The 18,500-nt window shown below is 34.5% G+C and overlaps 1 protein-coding gene across 3 annotated transcripts; it reads right to left on the bottom strand.

The window, feature by feature from the left end:
• Nucleotides 1–8,859: 8,859 nt before the first annotated feature.
• LOC148616840 (phosphatidylinositol transfer protein 3-like) lies at nt 8,860–18,067 on the bottom strand. 3 transcript variants are annotated; one of them, XM_088583955.1, is made up of 5 exons: nt 17,914–18,067; nt 12,862–12,963; nt 11,729–11,873; nt 10,506–10,683; nt 8,860–9,483 (listed from the first exon to the last, which is right to left on the bottom strand). In XM_088583955.1, exons 1-5 carry the CDS (start codon nt 17,967–17,969, stop codon nt 8,864–8,866), a joined length of 1,101 nt encoding a protein of 366 aa, XP_088440081.1. In that variant the 5' UTR covers nt 17,970–18,067; the 3' UTR covers nt 8,860–8,863. The 3 variants fall into 3 exon arrangements, with proteins under 3 accessions (XP_088440081.1, XP_088440082.1, XP_088440080.1); XM_088583956.1 differs by lacking the exon at nt 17,914–18,067 and adding an exon at nt 16,525–16,693; XM_088583954.1 differs by lacking the exon at nt 17,914–18,067 and adding an exon at nt 14,670–15,835.
• Between the last annotated feature and the right edge of the window lie 433 nt (nt 18,068–18,500).

Genomic DNA, 18,500 nt, shown 5'->3' with positions numbered 1-18,500 from the left:
TGAGGTAATCTTTTCATTGGTTGGGTTGGCAATTTTTCACTTGATTTGACTTGGAAAAGTTCAAATATTTATTACTTGGGGTCATTAGAAGGCTAAGACACAATTGTATTTGCAAATACAAGAGCTTGTTTGAAGTACGGTATTTGAAAAAAAAAGACCTATTATAGGTAAAATGGAAGAAATATGAAATTCCGAAAATTTCACTTTTTATGAAAAACTCATTTTTGCCACATTGAAACTGAAAAACACGCATCTGAAATGAGAAGACATGTTGGATACATCGATAATTAAAACAATAGTACTCAACATGTCTATTTTACACCGATTATATGCCTAAAATTATATTTTAGTTCATGTTGAGGTATTTTTTTCATGACTAGGGGTGGCAATTTTTCACCTAACTTGACTTGGAAAAGTTCAAATATTCATTACTTAGACTCATTTGGAAGCTAAGACCATATATTAATGTCCTGTATCACTCAAAAGCTTGTTTAAACTACGGTATTCTGAAAAAATGACAATAACGGGTGATATAGAAGGAATGCTGAAATTCTGAAAATTCCCCCTTTTTACGATTTTACTGTAATTGTAACCCCCAAAAGAAAATCTAAGAGATATGTTTGGTACATCATTATCTTAACTATGAATGCCTAAAATATGGAATTTGCGGTGTCAGTATGCTGTGAATGAGGATTCTGATTGATACTGAAACCAGTTTTCAAGGGGTATGGGTAGTATTTTTAACATTTTTGAAAATTCTTTCTTGAGTTTTTCGTGGTTTATGGAGAATTAAATTGTCTATCGAATTATACCAAATTTGAGACGTTTTAATTGAGCAATAGCTTGTAGAGTCGAATTTATGTGACTTTTTACGGAAAAACCGAAAATTTCATTTTTCACTTTTTTAGATAAATTCTGATTACGAAAATCGCCAAAATTCATCAAAAGAACTCAAGATAATGCTAAACAGAATTACCAAATAAGAGATTTTTCACAGAAACATAAATACTCTATGGGTTTTGACATGGAAAAAATATGTCAATTAAAAGGAATTTTCAGTGGGGTAGGGGTACATTTTTTTCATTTTACCCCAAAACCACAACTGTAACCACAATTTTCTTGGTACCATTGTAAAGCTGAGACATTGGGCTATATGATGATACATATATATGTTACTTTATTTCATTTTGTAGAAAGAAGAAGTTCAAAGAATCAAAAAACGTAAAAAAAATATATTTTTGACTCAACGAGGTATGAAAAGTAGCTAAAAATACAAAAATGCTTCAGTTTATTTTTTGGCGATAGAAAGATTCGTAAATGGGAGGTATAAGGGTACCTGGAAAATCATATTTTGGTTGACGAGTGGAGTGTGCATGGGGGTTATCTCAGCCCACGTACTAAAAGCTTCAGTTTATTTTTGCTGACAAAAATTATTCGTAAATGGTAATTGTAAGAGTACATGAAAAACGCGTTTGAGTTGATGAGTGAGGTTACAGGTGTACAAAGGAAAAAATTGCAACCCATGTTTTTATATCTTTAAAAACATGTGAAAAATATGTTTAGGACTGATATGGAAATATATGTTCATGTTCCTATAAAATCACATGGAAACAACAGTTTTCTTAAATTATGTGAAAACAATACCTTTTTACATACAATGAGTCCTAAGGACGACATATGATTACTATATGATTTTTATTTACCAGTTTTCCATGAATTAATTTGTAGTCCTAAACATAGGTTTCTCATATGTTTTTTATGGCGGTCCTTAACTAACGAAAAGCAGATGAGAAACATATATTTTTCAGGTGTTTTCAAAGCATATGGAAAACGTATGTTTTGATTTTTCTAATGTACAGGACGCTTCTCAGCTCATGCACTAAAGTCTGATTTTGCAACTCAACCGTTGTAACTCTACTCTGTGAAATTATTAAAGAAGATTGTGTCGGAATATATGAGGTGTAAAAGCTATTTTCTTTGAATTGATTTGTTAAAAATCATGTATTTCATCTGATAAAGCTTACTGCCTTATAGAATAAAGTGGTGTAAAGTTTTGTACATGTACTAACTTACACAGTTTAAATCATGTGTTACCGGTAATGTAATTTTAGCCCAGACAGCATCCTTACGTTGGGTCAGCGTTGGTTCAACGGAGTCATTTACGTTGGGCCAACGTAGGGTACCCAATGTTGGCCCAAATTGTAAGTGCAAAGAGAGCCAAAGTTGGCCCAACGGAGGCAGACAGTAGTTGGGCCAACGGTGGCCCAACGTTATGCCAACAAATCCTCAATTTTTGCCCAACATAAGCCCAACGTAAACCCAACCATATGTTCAGACGATTATATTTCTTAATATAATTTTATAATGTATTTCCTGGTCATGTTGCAGAGTGCTGATACTGTGCACTCCTTCAGAGTAAGCATTCAAATTTCCCATCAGTTTGTCATATAAATTCTTCACAGTAAGAATATACCAATAAGAAGCTGATTGTAGTTTACAAAATTGATGATTGGGGGTTTTACGGTCTTGACTATCCTTACGGATCTCGCACGATCGCCCCTTACGGGGATTCTGTTAGTATTGCCGGTTAGTAGTAGAAGGTAGCGGAGCCCAGCCTTCGGGTTACTTGACCGAAGAACTAAGTCAGAGTATGTCCTACTAGCGGCTGGGCTGCTGTGTTGACGCTCTGGCCTACTCTCAGACCCCACGTGGGTCCGAGAGCGTTTCCCCACTCTAATTGTTAGTGAGTATGTCAACGTGTAGAGCGAATTTACAAAATTGTAACAAGAAAATTTATTATAACATTAACAGATACTACGAGCATTGGTATACTAATTATTGAAAATTAGCAATTTTTTTTTTCATTGATTAGACGTATGATAATACCTGTGATTGTTTTGTGTTTAGGATGAATTTACATTGAAAATATGTTTACATCTATTCAAAATGAAAGACCAATTTTGCTTTGTTTAAGGTGTATTATATATATTGGTGGTTCAACGTTGGGCCAACGTTGGTCCAACTTAGTATCGCAGTTTAGGTACAACACAATATTTGCTTTCATAAATCAGGATTTGCTTCCTTGTTTTACTTTTCTTGAAACCGACATGTATTTTTGCATCAAGAATAATATGAAGTCTTTTTAACATGTTTGTTACCAAAGTCGTTTCGACGATGCTTCAATTTTGATTCATTGTTGGCTCTGGGTTGGAAAAATGTAGAATAATTTTGCAATATACGCTGTACATTTCATGTTATACGCAGTACATTTTCTAATATGAGCAGTAGATTTCACAGCATGAGGAAAGACATTATACGCAGTATTTTACGCCTTATTTGCAGTAGTTTCAACTTTATACATAGTACTTTGCTTTATATATGCAGTGGACAATTCACTGGATATACGCAGTGCATTTGTCATTATACGTAGTTCTTTCGACATTATGGCTAGAAACCACTAATTCCACTTCCCAAAGGCTTCTATGCTAATTTCACAATATTCAATGGCTTCTCTGGACTTTACCTTAACTTTAAACTGCAGAGGACTATATACCAGCATGATTCTACATATGTCAGCTCACAATCCTCAGAATGGCATGTGGGGTTAGCAGACTTGCAGTGCAGTACTGGTCAACGGAAGTTAAGGGTCTATAAATAGCATGGGAAATCCCAGTGTTTTCACAAGATAGAGGTATATTTACAAATCATTACGGAGATTAGGGTTCATATCACAAGAAGCAAAATGCACCTATAAAATGTACAGAAATGTTTTTCCTTTCAGAAACTGTTTAATATTTTTAAATAAGATGAGAACTTTTTTCACAGCACTACGAGGAACAGGGGTAATTTCTGCGTAGGACCATTTTTGCGGACGTTCCAAATGCTCATTGGTTGAATTGGTGGTCTGTAACCTTATACGCAGTAGATATTTCGTCATGATGATGATCATTTATTCTCGTTACTTTCCGTAAATGTATGACTGTAACCGAGCCCGCGGACTATTTTGTTGGAACTTTTTTCACTCTGGCGCCCAAAATGTCGTCTGTAAAACAGAAGGCCTGTCTGGAAGAAATTGGTCTAGGAACCCTTCTGCAGAATTTCGTCGACGAAAAGATTGATGATGAAGCATTCTCTTTTCTTTCTGATTTTGATCTCTCAAGGATTGGCATCTCAATGATTGGGGACAGAGTAAGGCTCAGGGAGAAAATGCAGCGACATGTCGCTACTACAGATGTACCAACCACGAGTAGTGGATCGACGATGTTTGGAGGTGACTTGTATTTTAAATAGCAGAAGGGGTCGTTTCTGCAGATTAACTTTGGTTGAATAGTCAAATCCATACATAGTACATTTATGTTTAACAGGTTGGGGACAATAGTTTGTACGTCATTCGATTGCATGGCTTTCATTTATTTCAAAGAAGCGTCCATTAAAAAATGTAGACAATAGTTTGGTATGAGGCTTCAGTATGATGAGTTGTACTGTGTATCTTTTTTTTTTCATAATGGTCGTTGGTCCCCAATCGTTGAGATGCCAATCCTTGAGAGATCAAAATCAGAAAGAAAAGAGAATGCTTCATCATCAATCTTTTCGTCGACGAAATTCTGCAGAAGGGTTCCTAGACCAATTTCTTCCAGACAGGCCTTCTGTTTTACAGACGACATTTTGGGCGCCAGAGTGAAAAAAGTTCCAACAAAATAGTCCGCGGGCTCGGTTACAGTCATACATTTACGGAAAGTAACGAGAATAAATGATCATCATCATAACGAAATATCTACTGCGTATAATGTCGAAAGAACCACGTATAATGACAAATGCACTACGTATATCCAGTGAATTTTCCCCTGCATATATAAAGCAAAGTACTATGTATAAAGTTGAAACTACTGCAAATAAGGCGTAAAATACTGCGTATGTCTTTCCTCATACAGTGAAATCTACTGCTCATATCAGAAAATGTACTGCGTATAACATGAAGTGTACAGCGTATATTGCAAAATGCACTGCGTATAACGATATATGTACCACGTATAATGTAAAAAGTACTGCGTATACCTAGTTTTGTACTGCATATAATGAAAAACGCACCACGTAAAATGACAGTTATACTGCAAATAAAGCTATATACACCGCGTATAATGAGTCCACGACCACGTATAATGTGAAATACACTATGTATACCAAATAAAGTACTGTGTGTAACGAGAAATGTACTGCGTATATAGAAAACCATCAACAAAAGACAGTTGCGGCGTTCCATATTGAAGCATGTAGTCTTCTTAACTACATATGCCATTTCCAGACAGAAAGATTTTGAGCTGTTCATGTTTCAGAGCACCCACATATGTAGGAGGGAGGGTCATGAAACGTTACCTTAAAACCTCTAAGACTCCAAATTAAACTGGATGAATCATACAAAAGATTACACTCTATTATTATGTAATTCTAAGTAAAACAAACTTGAGTTCTTATATTGAAGAGGTAGCTGTTATGATTTTTATGCATTACTGCTTGTCATAATTCAAATCCCTAAAAGGTTTATACTCACCAAAAAAATCCATATGTTAGTGATTGGTTTGATAAACAATTGATTGCATTTTAGCATATTTTTTTTTAATATTCCAAGTATTTTTAGTCATTTGAAATGAATTTAAAGAATTAACATTAGATGCTATGCTAGTTTATTCATCCTAAAGTCAACATATTTATCAATGTACCAATAACTTCAACTCATAATCTGGGCCTATAATCTCTGTTTACAAACAAAAAATAAATAATACCTTTCTGGTACAAATCCTGGTAAGTATCATGCTAAATACATTTAAAGCAATGATGTACTGGGTATCCATAGATATGCAGGTTCTTTCAATGATAAAAATGCAATCCATAATTTTAACTGAACTTTGCTACACAGATACAGAATATACACATTGCTTTGATGGGAATGCGATTGTATTTGAAATCCTTTCTGAAAGCAGGCTGTCCATCGGCCCTAAAATTCCTAAAAATTTCTAATTTTTGTTAGGCTAAAAAACTTGAAATTCAAAAGGGAATTCATAAAAAAAGCCCTTATTTTTCATGTCAATTCCGAAACTTTCATGTTACTCCACTGCTGTCTTAAGTGTTTAGATAATTATCCTTGCTGGATTTGTAATTATGAGAGTGCTTCGTAATTGTTTCCTTCCTCGCAGGTAATCAGGTTTTTTTCCGTCAGGAATTCACACGAATGAAAGATCGAAAATTTTGTAAGTGGTAGTTGCTTCCATGTTGTAAAATTCCTAATTTTGGCCCGAATTCAGCCATAAAATTTCTTATTTTAAGCCATCAGATTAGCTCTTACCTTTTGTCAAAAGGTGTTGGACAGCCTGTTGAAAAAAAAAAACGAAGGACCATGAAATCATGAAAGTAATCTATAATGCACTACTTTACTTGTAGTTGTTGCATTTGGCAAAAAATGTTTGATCACAACTTTCTTTTCTTGAAATTGTATTCAAAGGACAAGAATATGTAAGCTCCGGAACACTGACCCTTCTTCCTACGTAAGACTTGTTAATGATACGTCTACCGTCTGTTTGGAGCTTGAAGAATCTGATGATCCAAATTATAATTATCCATGAAAAGTTATGTAAAACAGCCAGATACTAATGGTACCCAACAGTTGACCATTTAACTAAAAAAAAAGACATTAAGAACTCTTGTGAATCCATTTTTAACTATAAGAGTTATTGGTTTAAAAAAAATTAGCCCCTGCATGTGTCTTAGCTTGAACTATACCTACAATGTTTCCCCATCTGTTAGTGTTGTAGTATATGATTCATTCAGGCAGTGTAATAGATACAATTGCCTTTACCATGTGTTACTATATATCTTATTGATTTAATATTAGGACCATTTATATCTACACTATATTTATGGTAGATATACACATACTGACCTTTCAAATTATCACAACTGAAGTTTCTTGCTATATAATTATAAAATATATATTGATTCTAACATGTATAATCGTCAATACAAGTAATCTACAGTTACTCAAGTCCAAAAACTGAAGGATCATAGCTAAAGGTCATTGCTAAAAATGGTTTTATGTGGATCACACTACATGCATATGGCCCAGGGCCAGTGATTATTGATTTCATAGGGTTCCATATATTTCTGCACCGACAATATTGGTTGAAGCTTGAACCATAGCATTCATCTGGATACTAGTATAAGGGGCCATGACCACTCAGACTCCTAGCACTCTAGTTAAAATATCAGAGAGTATGTCTTATTACTTTTTTGTATTTTTGTCACCCCAAGGAAAGGTGTAACGAGTCCCCCATGCCACAAATAATCTAAGAAATTGCACTGTTTTCACTTCAAAAAATTTCTTTCAAATTTATGGTTGATTAAACATATTTTTGTCAAGCTTTTTAACATTGTAAAGTCTCAGATACACTTCAGTCTAGGTTCTAGTGGTGATGATATTCGCGCACTTATTCCAATACGCAATTACAATATTTTTTTTCCATATAGTACTACTATATAATTTACACTTATACTTTTGAAGATCAATTTTTCGTTGAGGTTCAATTTTCGTGGGATCTATGGTTTGGTCAAACCACAAATTCAAACCCTCATGAAATGTAAAATTTCTATTGAAAATTTAAAATCAAAATCAAACAAAAATGGTGAAATGTTGACCAACCATAAAATTTGAATTCAACAAAATAAAACATGCTTCCACAAGATGTCTCGGGGTCCCGTAAAAGAAATGACCACTATTTCACCTCTCAACTGGCTACTGGCTAACTGCTATTAATTCAGAAAGCAATATTTAATCACAATCAAAATTCAGGGCTGTATCAAACTTTAATGATATAGCTATAAAAATAGACCACTAAGACTTCTGGGTTCGACCTCTGTGGTGGTATCACGCTGTTCCTTGCAGAGCATTTTATTACAGAATAACCTGTTGCTAAATTTTATCAAAGCAACTATGATGTTTGCAATATAATTCACTATATTGCTATATTTCTTCTGAGTGTGGTAGTAAAAATAGTGAAAGTATGGTATGGGACTTGATAAGTCTAATTTTGTTTTGGGGCCAGCTGCAGTCTGTTCATCGTCGTTCACTAAAGACTTATGGGTGGCCTTGAGCTGACTTTTTTTCGTCCCTGTGGGGTTGTTGTCTTTTTGACATATTTATCATATTCATTCTCGTTATATTTATTGACTATTTCACCACTGTCTGATAATTTTTACGGCGACTTGCTAATTTGACTTCAAAACTTGATAGGTCCTTAATTATCAATACAAATTAACCAACTAGTCGTTTCATTAAGTCACTGCCTGTTAGAAAATTAGACCACTAATAGTTTTATTCAGTTACTGCATGTTAGATCTAACATGAATCTATCTGTTTAGATCAACTTCAGATTTCAACTTTCATGATTGGGAAAGCATCATTCAGATTGGAAACCCGAGGATTGAAAAAAAAACCGGAATGTTGTTGAATCCTACATCCAGTGACTGAATGAAACAATTAGTAGGTCTACTTTTAATAAAACTAGTAATCTGTAAAATTGAAACATAAAAAAATAGCAGTTTTGTAGTGACTGTCAATACATTGGATGACGACAGAGGGTCTACCATTAAGTTTAAAATGTCCAAGTCATATAATCTGTAAATGCTACTCTGAAACATTGACCGTATTTTTCTTTCTCTAAATTGAACAGGTTGTTAATTTTCATCCATTTAACAGTACTGTAACTCGTCAATTAGAATCACCATTCTGTTTAAAGATTTTTACTATTGAATTTATTCAATACAATGTCTGATCATACATTGATCAATTATGGAACAAAGACTACTGTCTGAATCAAGTAAATTTTATTGCATGTTCGGGAATTTGATATTCATCAGGAATATCTATTATTTCAATTTGTTCAAAGTCATCATCACTTTCTGAGTTACTAGAATCACATACGTGTATATCGTTTGTTACGCTGTGTTTGTCATGATGACTGGCATGGCTTTCCGTAGATTTTAATTTCCCCATTTCTGAATCTATCACATTTGGATGAGGCTTATGATTATTAGTAAAACCTTGTGTTGACAGAATGTCCACGTAATTCTCCACGTATGACGGGCAACCTCTTGGGTCATGATGTACCCCCGTTGGTGGTTTCTTCCAGAATTCTTCCTGTGACTTAGGCATTGGCCGCAATTTGTTCAGTCTCATTTCTTCAAGTATCCAGTCGGCTAGTTCTGTCGGAAATAGCTCCATAAATGTTTGTTTCACTTTAGATTTAGATTTTACTAGTCTAACTTTTGATGCAGTATTGGGATGAATGAAAACTTTCATGGCCTTCCAGATACCCTGGAATACAGGGTTGTGATTGACACAAACAACCATCCCTAGACGTTCCGGGTAGTGGTTTGACATAACTTGTGACACACCATATCCCAGCTTAGGGTTACATGCTTGAATTGTCATGCCTGAATGAAAAAGAATTTCAACATTTTTCGAAACGTTCTGATGTAATTGTAATTGGGATATTAGATGCAAGGAGTTGAGGAGAATTGTGTCTTATGCAGAGTCTTTTATTATATAGGAAAAGGGACTCTAAAGGGGAAATCGGAGGTAGCCGTTTTTAAAGGCAATATCCAAAACGGGATAATTAAAGCCAAATCCAAGAAAACGTAGACAGAAACAATAAAAAAAAAACATGCTGAAACTGAAACTTAAATCTGAAAAGAAATCAAGTGAATTTGTTTGATTCGACCAAACCTTATGGTTATAGCAGGTGCTCCGGTAGGGTAAGAGAGCTCTGATTTATTGCATTTCTAGAAACACATGTCAAGTTCATGAATATCATGAAAAAATACAAAAAACATGAAGTTGTACTCATTACAGTGTGGCAAGTTCACGATGACAGCCGTTAAAAATTCGGTGTGGTGACTTCGTTATCTCAGGAGTTGGTTCAATGTTTATCTCATCAATTTAACACGGTTAGACTTACTGAAACGGACAACACGAAGGTCATTGTTCAAATATGTACGATATATAGATCTTATTCTAAGACAAGAACCGATGTTGGTTCGGCACACGAGTAATATAGTGTATACAGAATACTTTCATTTAAGTCTGATTTAAAATATGTTTTCGTTTTCCAGGTAATATCCTGTGTTTTAGTCCTGGAGTTTTCCATGAACAGGAAGAATCGTTTCTGCGGTCACCGCTGACAATATCACAGAAATGTTTAGAGTTTGGAGAGGTTGTGTGGACAAAATAGTCCCTAATTTAGTAATGTTTAACTAATTTTAATCTCGTTTTTTTACAGTTATTTACGTTTTTCTCTTCCAAATTAAGGGAGGGTTATCGTCCACCTCCAAATCACCTAGTTACGTGTCTGCTAATTACCCCTATTACAAATGGTCAAGGTAATTACTGACCCCTAATACTGTATAAAATCCAACTTTTATGACTAACTGTAAGTTTTGTCCTTCTTGCAACTTACCAGTACAATCAATAACAAACACCCATGTAGGTACACCAGGCTTCATCGTCCTCTGAGCATTTTCTATTAGGTAAGTACAGTGGCAGACTGAGTCTTCTACGGTAGTGTGGCGCAAGTGAGCCTGTACAAAGCTAGAATACACAACAGGTCTACCTGCTTCATCAAAGCCAACTTGTCTCTGGAACAAAAATAAAGTACAACATATACCTATACGGAAGAGATTACTTGATTTTTAACGGGACTAGGATCGTCAAGTTAAAGCGATAAAATTGCAGGATTATAAATGGAATAGATAATTTTCTGTTTTATAATCTGGAAAGTATATCCTCAAAGTTAGTCCTTTTTCCAGGAAATTATAACCGAGTCTTAATCCCGGAGTTGTCCCTGAACAAGATGACATGCGTGTTTGCCTCTCTAAAGTAATTAAAACATATTGGTCAAAAATCTCAACAGATTAAGAGTATATGATTGAAGAGAGGGTTTCGTGACCGGGTGATTGAAGGAGGCATTACTGTGGGTTTTATCCAAGCAAGTTCCAAGGTTTCCAGGATTACTTTGACTTTCCAAAAAGGAACTCCTGTTGACGAGGACTTCTTTAATGTCGAACTTCTGTACAAAAGTTTGAGACCTGATTTGGGAAACAGAGTCGTAAAAAACCCGGATTCACTACTACTCACTCAAGACAAGTCTGTAACAAGGAAATACAGTACGTGTATAGCTAACACAATGGTTTTTCTATATAAGTGTGAGCTGTGTATACGTATGAGGAGGAACGGATACAAAAATGGTGTTATCGCCTACATATTTTGTCAATGGAAACCACAAATCCAGAAATCACTTTACATTGTTATAATACTTGTATACATACAGTATTTTAAACTTCTAAGCTTTTGGGATCAAATTTAAAAAAAATGTCCTCACTCAAAAGAATACGGGTGATTTAAGTCAATTTAAAGATACATCTCTTCACTCTGTAGTTCTATTACAATGTATTTCTTTTTTATAGTACACATGCCTAAGTTTATAACATGATCATGCTCCAGTTGTATGATCAGACCACAAAAATAGGGAACATTTGTATCATGTAGAGCGGAAGTTTTCAGCAGTTATCTATTCTATCCAAGCAATCATTCAACCACCAAAAAAACCTTATCACTCAGTCAACCAATCAAAACAAATTATTCTATCAACCAATCCTTTCATACGCTAGTTCTATTATTTACCATAGAGTGACATCCTGGGTTTTCGTGGCACCATTTACAATCCAACAATGTTGGTCTCACTTTTCGTCTGTATTCTATCGATTCTTTCATCATTTTCTCAGCATCGTTCACATCCCAGTCTCGAGACTTCAGAAATCTAGCTACTCTGCGAATATAATGATTGCTGGTTTACAGCATGGAACAGAAGTCTGGACAACCACACTATACCCTCCATTGTAGCAATTAAGTCTTGATTTGAGTACATATTCTCAAAAATAGATTTCATAAAATTGGACTTTAAAACATGGATTTATGCAACCTTAGACTTTTGATCTAATACAAAATGCTTCATTGACATTTGATTTTTAATTGGAAATCTAGCCTTTAATCAGCTGGTTAAGGACCAACAAAATTTGTTCGTTGAAGCTTTGACCCAATGCGGGGTTATACGCCACAGGTTCAACCCATTCCTTCCAGACACCGGAGCGTTTTGAAGGCGTTCTTTTTATTGATTCATCAGCAGACACTTCTACGCAGTTGCTTAAGCGTCTTTCGATCTATATAATCGTTGTGCGTCAGGCAATATTGTGTGTTGGGATTTAACTTTATTAGTTACTGTACCAAGACGATGCTTCAGCATTAAGAAAACCTAACTTGGTAAAATGTAACCTTAAACAGAAATTCCTATTCTTTACTGTTTATTTTGTTCATCTTTATTTATGCAATATGCTTTGATGGGAGAAAAAAACGCAAGCAAGGCACTATATTCCCGATCATACGTATATTGACCGAAGGCATATGGTCGAGGGTCATCGAACTAGTCAGTCGAGTTTCTTGGCCAAATAGGTAGGTTATGACATGATATGTAAATGAACTTAAAATTGTTAACAAGATATTGGTTTTAAATTAAAATAATTCCACCAAATAATACCGATACAATATTTATAGCAAACATGTAATATGCTTATTCTTATAGTTTTGAATAAATGATCTTTCACTCAAAATTTGAGTTTCTATCAGAGCAATATCAAGCTGCAAACAAAACTTGCACCCTTGGATGACAACACATTTTTTTGTGTGTTTTCTTCTGATCGCTGTATTATTTCCAATTTCCGGACTTCATAAAACCCAAGTTTAAAGAGTGGAATACAAACGTTTCATCCGATGAAAAGAAATCGGGTTCGTCTTCTAAGGGTTCAATTCCTTTTAATCTTTCCTTCAGTTCCGATATCTTCTTACTGCTTTCCATCTGTCGTCTGTAAACAAAATTTAGATGTCAAACAAGACATTTTGCCTTTCACTTGATTAGCTTTTTTCTATAAGTACTAGAAGATCATTTATCTAAGTGGCGATCAGTCATCTTGTGGACAAATTTAATGTGAACGCAAATAGTTTAATATAATCTAGATCAATACCCAGTAATTCTAGAACTTTGATGGAACATGAAGGAAGTCATTCCCGGTGCGTTCAGCTGATTTCCCACAATAATGAAAATCTGATGAAAGTCCGGACACAACCAGATAAGACAATGTTCTTTTTTTTCAGTTCCAATAAGCAAAATGATGTTAATAGTATTATTGTTGTAGAATCATAAAAAGTGGAATTATGGGATACCCTAAAATCAAAACACCGAGGGATAATTATAACGTCAACCAATTTACCACAAAACAAAGAAACAAACAAAAAAACTGAATTAAAATATCGAGCTGATCCTGCACTGAATCTGTAAACACGTGGAAAGGTGGATAGAACACGTACGATATAATCATTTCATACAGGAAAGCAATGGGCGAATTCAGGACTTTATGGTTATGGGGCGTTAATAGAATTATTTACCGAGAACATTTTGAAGGCAGAATTTGTGAAAAATCACGATTTCTAGTAAAAAAATATCCATATTTTAAGATGCGCGCACCAGGTGTGTCCACTTAAATTCGCGTATAAAAGCGTTATAGATTAATAACCAACCATACAGTGACGTTGAGGTGTCATTACTCCAGTATTTCTAGAGGTTAACTATTTATACTTGACATCGTCCTATCATTTTACAAAAGGTATGGAAGATCAGACTTCCAACCTCATATGTTTTAGGAGTAATCACGGCAGTACTATGTTTCCGCTTAAAAAAGAGACATATACTGTTATATTGTTTTGTTTATATCGTCAACTAGTACATAAATTATGGACGAACTTTAGAAAACAAGGTTATAGACTCATATCCTATCTAGAGATTGTATTATATCAACATTGTTCTTCCAATATTAGATAAATGTCTGCTGACTTCGAATCGTACAATATATAACACTATTTTTAGCAGTCCAATTTAAACACAATAGTTGATGCAAACGGGTGAGATATGCTGAGAGGATCAACATTAAAGATTTATTCAATCTAGATTAATTATTGAATCACAATGATCTTAGAAACGAATATACCAAAAAAAAAATACTCTTCATACAGACTGCCTCAACAGTATTGCAACTTAAATCATTCAAGGCAAGGACCAATAGATTTTGAAAAGAGGGTTTGCAACAGGGAGTGTTTCAGGCTATCAGAAGACAGTTTTTGCCAAAAATGCAAGAAATAAAAAAAATCAAACAAAAGTGGAGGTTGAATCACCGGACGCCCCTTCACCCTTGACCCCATCAATGCTCTCTATGCCGTAAACTAATCTAAGACTATATCAAGATGATAATTGAAAACGACAAATTAGTGCTATATTTTAAGAAAGTGGAGTTTATTCAATGTGCTTGGGATTTCTACAAATAAACCTATTCAAATGCATTGTTAACTAGACGGGTGTTCGACTTTTGCTTTTGGCAGGGCGAAAATATTCCGTAACATAATGATATTCACCAGTTAATTCTTCCAAGTGCATTGTTTCCATTGCTTACATAATAGAAAACTGTTAAAAAAAACAAAAAGTACAAACAGCTCGTCGTTTTATCGACTTTATACTTACCTACAAAAGTTGGTCTCTATTGATGTGCAACTTTTACGCCAATGCGATATGAAAATAAGCTGGGCAAATAAAAAAAAATAAAAAAAAGCAAAGTTCCTGCTTACGTTATTCTTGTTACTTTGTTTGTAATATTTTGGTTCTTTGTTGTGTATGTTTTCCATGACTGGTCTTTGTCCCTGGATTACATTCTTTTGATTTCCGCTAGAATCCTGGTTTCCTTGATTACCCATTAGCAACGGTGTATCATTGTGATACGTAGTTTAAAAGGCTATAGCTAGCTAAATAGACATTTATCTTTCTCTGTTTCCTTAATTTCATTTTTCACATTTGTGTTCGCGCCAAAAACGTTAGTACTAACTCATTTTCTATCACGAATTTTCATATTTTTTAAACGGCACAACAAAATCATCGACTTTTCTGGAAATAATTTCTATTAAATGAAATAAGCTGTTGTCGAGCAGCAATTAAACTCACTCCGTGCAAATTGTAAATGTCAAAATTGCAGAAATTGTTCTATAATTGGCTTTATTTGTGCTGAAATCGACCAGGAACAGTTTAGTATTGAAATGTTTGACCGGGTCATCATTGCAGTTTGTTGAGGTCCCTAGTTTCCGAACTCGCTAATAAATACAGAACTGTCTTAATTTTTAGACTATGCTTTACTTATACTTTTAAAGATTGATGGATTGGAAGTAGTTTAACATTAGTTGGCAGATTATCTGATAGACAATGAATAAATCACAGGCCCTTGGGACCAGCATTTTTTTTTTAATTATCATAAAATATTTTTTCAATCATTTTGTATCCATGTTTCAGTTATTATATGTGATCTCAGACATGTCCACTTTCTCTTTAATGCTGTTATACTATGTCCAGTTTGGCGTCTATCTCCTTCTCTAAGGAAGTTAAAATATGGAAACAAAATGATCTAATAAATATTTTTATTATAAATTAAAAAAAAGTCCTGGTCCCAAGGGCCTGTGGAATAAATTGAAGTAGCCCAGTTGACCCCGTTTTGTAGATGCCAACACCTTTCTAGTCTCAATCTAAATGCGTTTAATTTATCTTGACAGGGAGTATAATATAAAGTCCCTGGTGTTAATCAGAAAATGTTTTCGATTCAAAGGTTGACAATTTTGTTATCGAGACGACATCTTTTTTTTATGAATCACCTTTTCAATGAACATTCAGTTGCTTGATAGGAGACCAACTTTGGAAGTTGAATTTTACGTATTAGAAAACCATACATGCTGCGAAATGCCACTCTAGCAGTTCACATGCCTAGGTCCGAAGACCTAACAACGCAGTGGCATCAGGTACCGAGCGCGTTTACAAGTTACCAATTAACAACGCGCGTTTCAATAGCGCCATATATTTGCGACAGCGCAAGCAAAATATGATACATACATGATGTATATATATATGAGGGGCAGAAACACAAGACATCACATTTCAATTTTTAATGGACCCTCGGCCTGCGTGCTCCAAAATTCTACAAGTTTAACGTTGCTAATGAATATGCCGATCGCGTGTTCATGAACTATTTTTAAAACGGCTTCGTTAGCCACATGTGTGCTTATAAAAATGAATATATTTCGTTATTCAATCTTTTTCTGTAACACAACACTTAAAATTAAACGAATTGGTTCTGTCACGTACTGAACGACTTCAGACATTACAAACAATATTCCACATTTCATGGCAGGAGCATTTAAGTCCGACTTCGTAGGAGTGTTGGTGTGTACATGCAGTATTATCAATATTTTTTAGCCCGGGCATTTTAGCTTAAAACTATTGAAAATAATTACGCAAATAAATGATTATAATAGAAAAACACATGTTTTACACCACTTACCTGTGTAGTTTCCAGTTCCTATTGTCCTTATAAAACTAATTTACAATGATGAATAAAACTTAAATGATTTCCAAGTATAGTACATGTATGTATCACCACATATGTCGTCGTTCCCGTGTTATCGACTGAACTATAGATGTCTATTGATCAACCCAAATATTAAACTTATATATTTTATACGGCGGAGTTGTCTCTCGTTTGTTGTTTATATTTATTTGTTTTAATGCAATACCTATCCTTCCTAACAGTATGGCCATTGGTGAAATACATAACTGACAAATGTGGGTAATTCTCAGTAATGCAAAGTGCAAACCATTGGAAAAATATTTATATGTAATTCAATGAAACCAACCTATAATGATCACGTATGCTTTTCTCTGGATTTTCTTATTCAGACTGAATGAAAGGTAATTCATTCACAATATAAAGATTTTGATCCATAGCCACCTTGAAGTAACGCTTTCGCATATTTGCCTCATAAATTCAAATTTAAGGATAATCACCAGTCCTTTCCAATCCAACATTATTTAGTGAGGCACCATGGTTATGATATACATATATTATTTTCTGGACTGTTTCTTCCACAGAGCATAAGTTGCATATCAAGAAAAAGGAAATGCACATGAATTTTCATTCATAGCGTGTTAATTCCACTTTTCAAGTTTTGTTCTTATCCGAACTGGGTGTTGACCATGGAAGTTGTACGCATGAAACTCTCGCTAACCAGTCTATTATCCCTAGGCCTCTACATGGAAAGTCTCTCGCTCGTGAAATAAGAATGTTAAAAGTGGACAAATTACAAAAATAACTCCGGAGCATCATTTAGAAAGAATAATTCGGACATATTCAAAATTCGAAATTCATATACCTTTTCAAAACAAGATTCTAGCGGAATTCAAAAGAATGCAATCCATGGACAAAGACCATGTATGTCAAGGTATGAGGCTGACTTCACAGTGTCTGTTCTGTAGTATCCTTTATCTCAAGTTCTTTGGGTAGATGCGATGTATAAAATCCCCGAAACTTGGATTGTTTAACGACAATACGTCATATATACAGCGGAAACTGAGATCAAAGGATCCGACTAAACGATGTTCTTTCTTTTGGAGAAGATCAGCTATAAAGTTAGCCTCATATGAGTGAAGGAGTAGGCCATCAAGTAAAGGAGCACAAAAAAAAAAAAAAAACAAAACAAAACAAAAACAAAAAAAAAACAAAAAAAAAAACAAAACAACCAAGAACTGAGACGATCTACACATACAATTTAGTATACAGATCAATAAAATGTTGTACGAAAGCTGAGGTTAAGGCAATCTGATTTTAATCAATCTAATGATAACACACTCACACCATAAAACAAATAAAGAAAACAACAACTAAAGAACTTACAGTTCAAACTTCCACAAATAAACCCTAAGGGTATTCATGACTTTGCCCTGCTCCATCAGCAGCAACCGTCGCAGTGCATGGGAAATCCGGTAAATGTCAAATTCGGTAGATGGACAATCCGGTAAGACGTGAATTCTGACTTTAGAAATTTCCCCATACAAGCTTTATGTCGGTCAGTTAAAATGATAACCACTTTATAACTTCTGTAGTGATGATAACAACAAAAACTTCAACATAACATGGTTGAAGCTTATTTGACAGAATTCACGCTCTAGAAAGACAGTGCTTGTTGATCTACTCATCATAGGATCAACAGCGAAATGCGTGTACCCAATAAGCTAGATATATTGACCGGTATTTTAAAATAACAACGTAAGTATTACAAAATAATCCCAAATATAATACATGCATGTGATGTTTCGAACAAAGCAAGACTCTAATGTAGCCATTAACTACAAAAAAAAATCCCCCTAAGTTCAGTTTTCTCCAGTATATGTTCCATGCTACATATTGGAGTTGTATATCCACGTTTCGAATAGCACAGTGTACTTGTTCCTAATGTTTATTCATTTGGACATGACGACGTA

Source organism: Perna viridis, chromosome 5, assembly GCF_037379345.1.
Source record: "Perna viridis isolate PV_CMFRI_1.1 ecotype Kerala chromosome 5, ASM3737934v1, whole genome shotgun sequence".
NCBI lineage: Eukaryota > Metazoa > Mollusca > Bivalvia > Mytilida > Mytilidae > Perna > Perna viridis.
This window is presented reverse-complemented; position numbering and strand designations above follow the sequence as displayed.

Excerpts from the sequence above, each read along its gene's own strand:
- LOC148616840 (XM_088583954.1), bottom strand. The coding sequence starts at position 14,899 with ATGGGTAATCAAGGAAACCAGGATTCTAGCGGAAATCAAAAGAATGTA. Across the intron at positions 12,964-14,669 it reads ATAGAGACCAACTTTTGTAG|ACGACAGATGGAAAGCAGTA; the intron begins GTAAGTATAAAG and ends TTTTGTTTACAG. Across the intron at positions 11,874-12,861 it reads TTCTTTTCATCGGATGAAAC|AGTAGCTAGATTTCTGAAGT; the intron begins GTTTGTATTCCA and ends TTATATTCGCAG.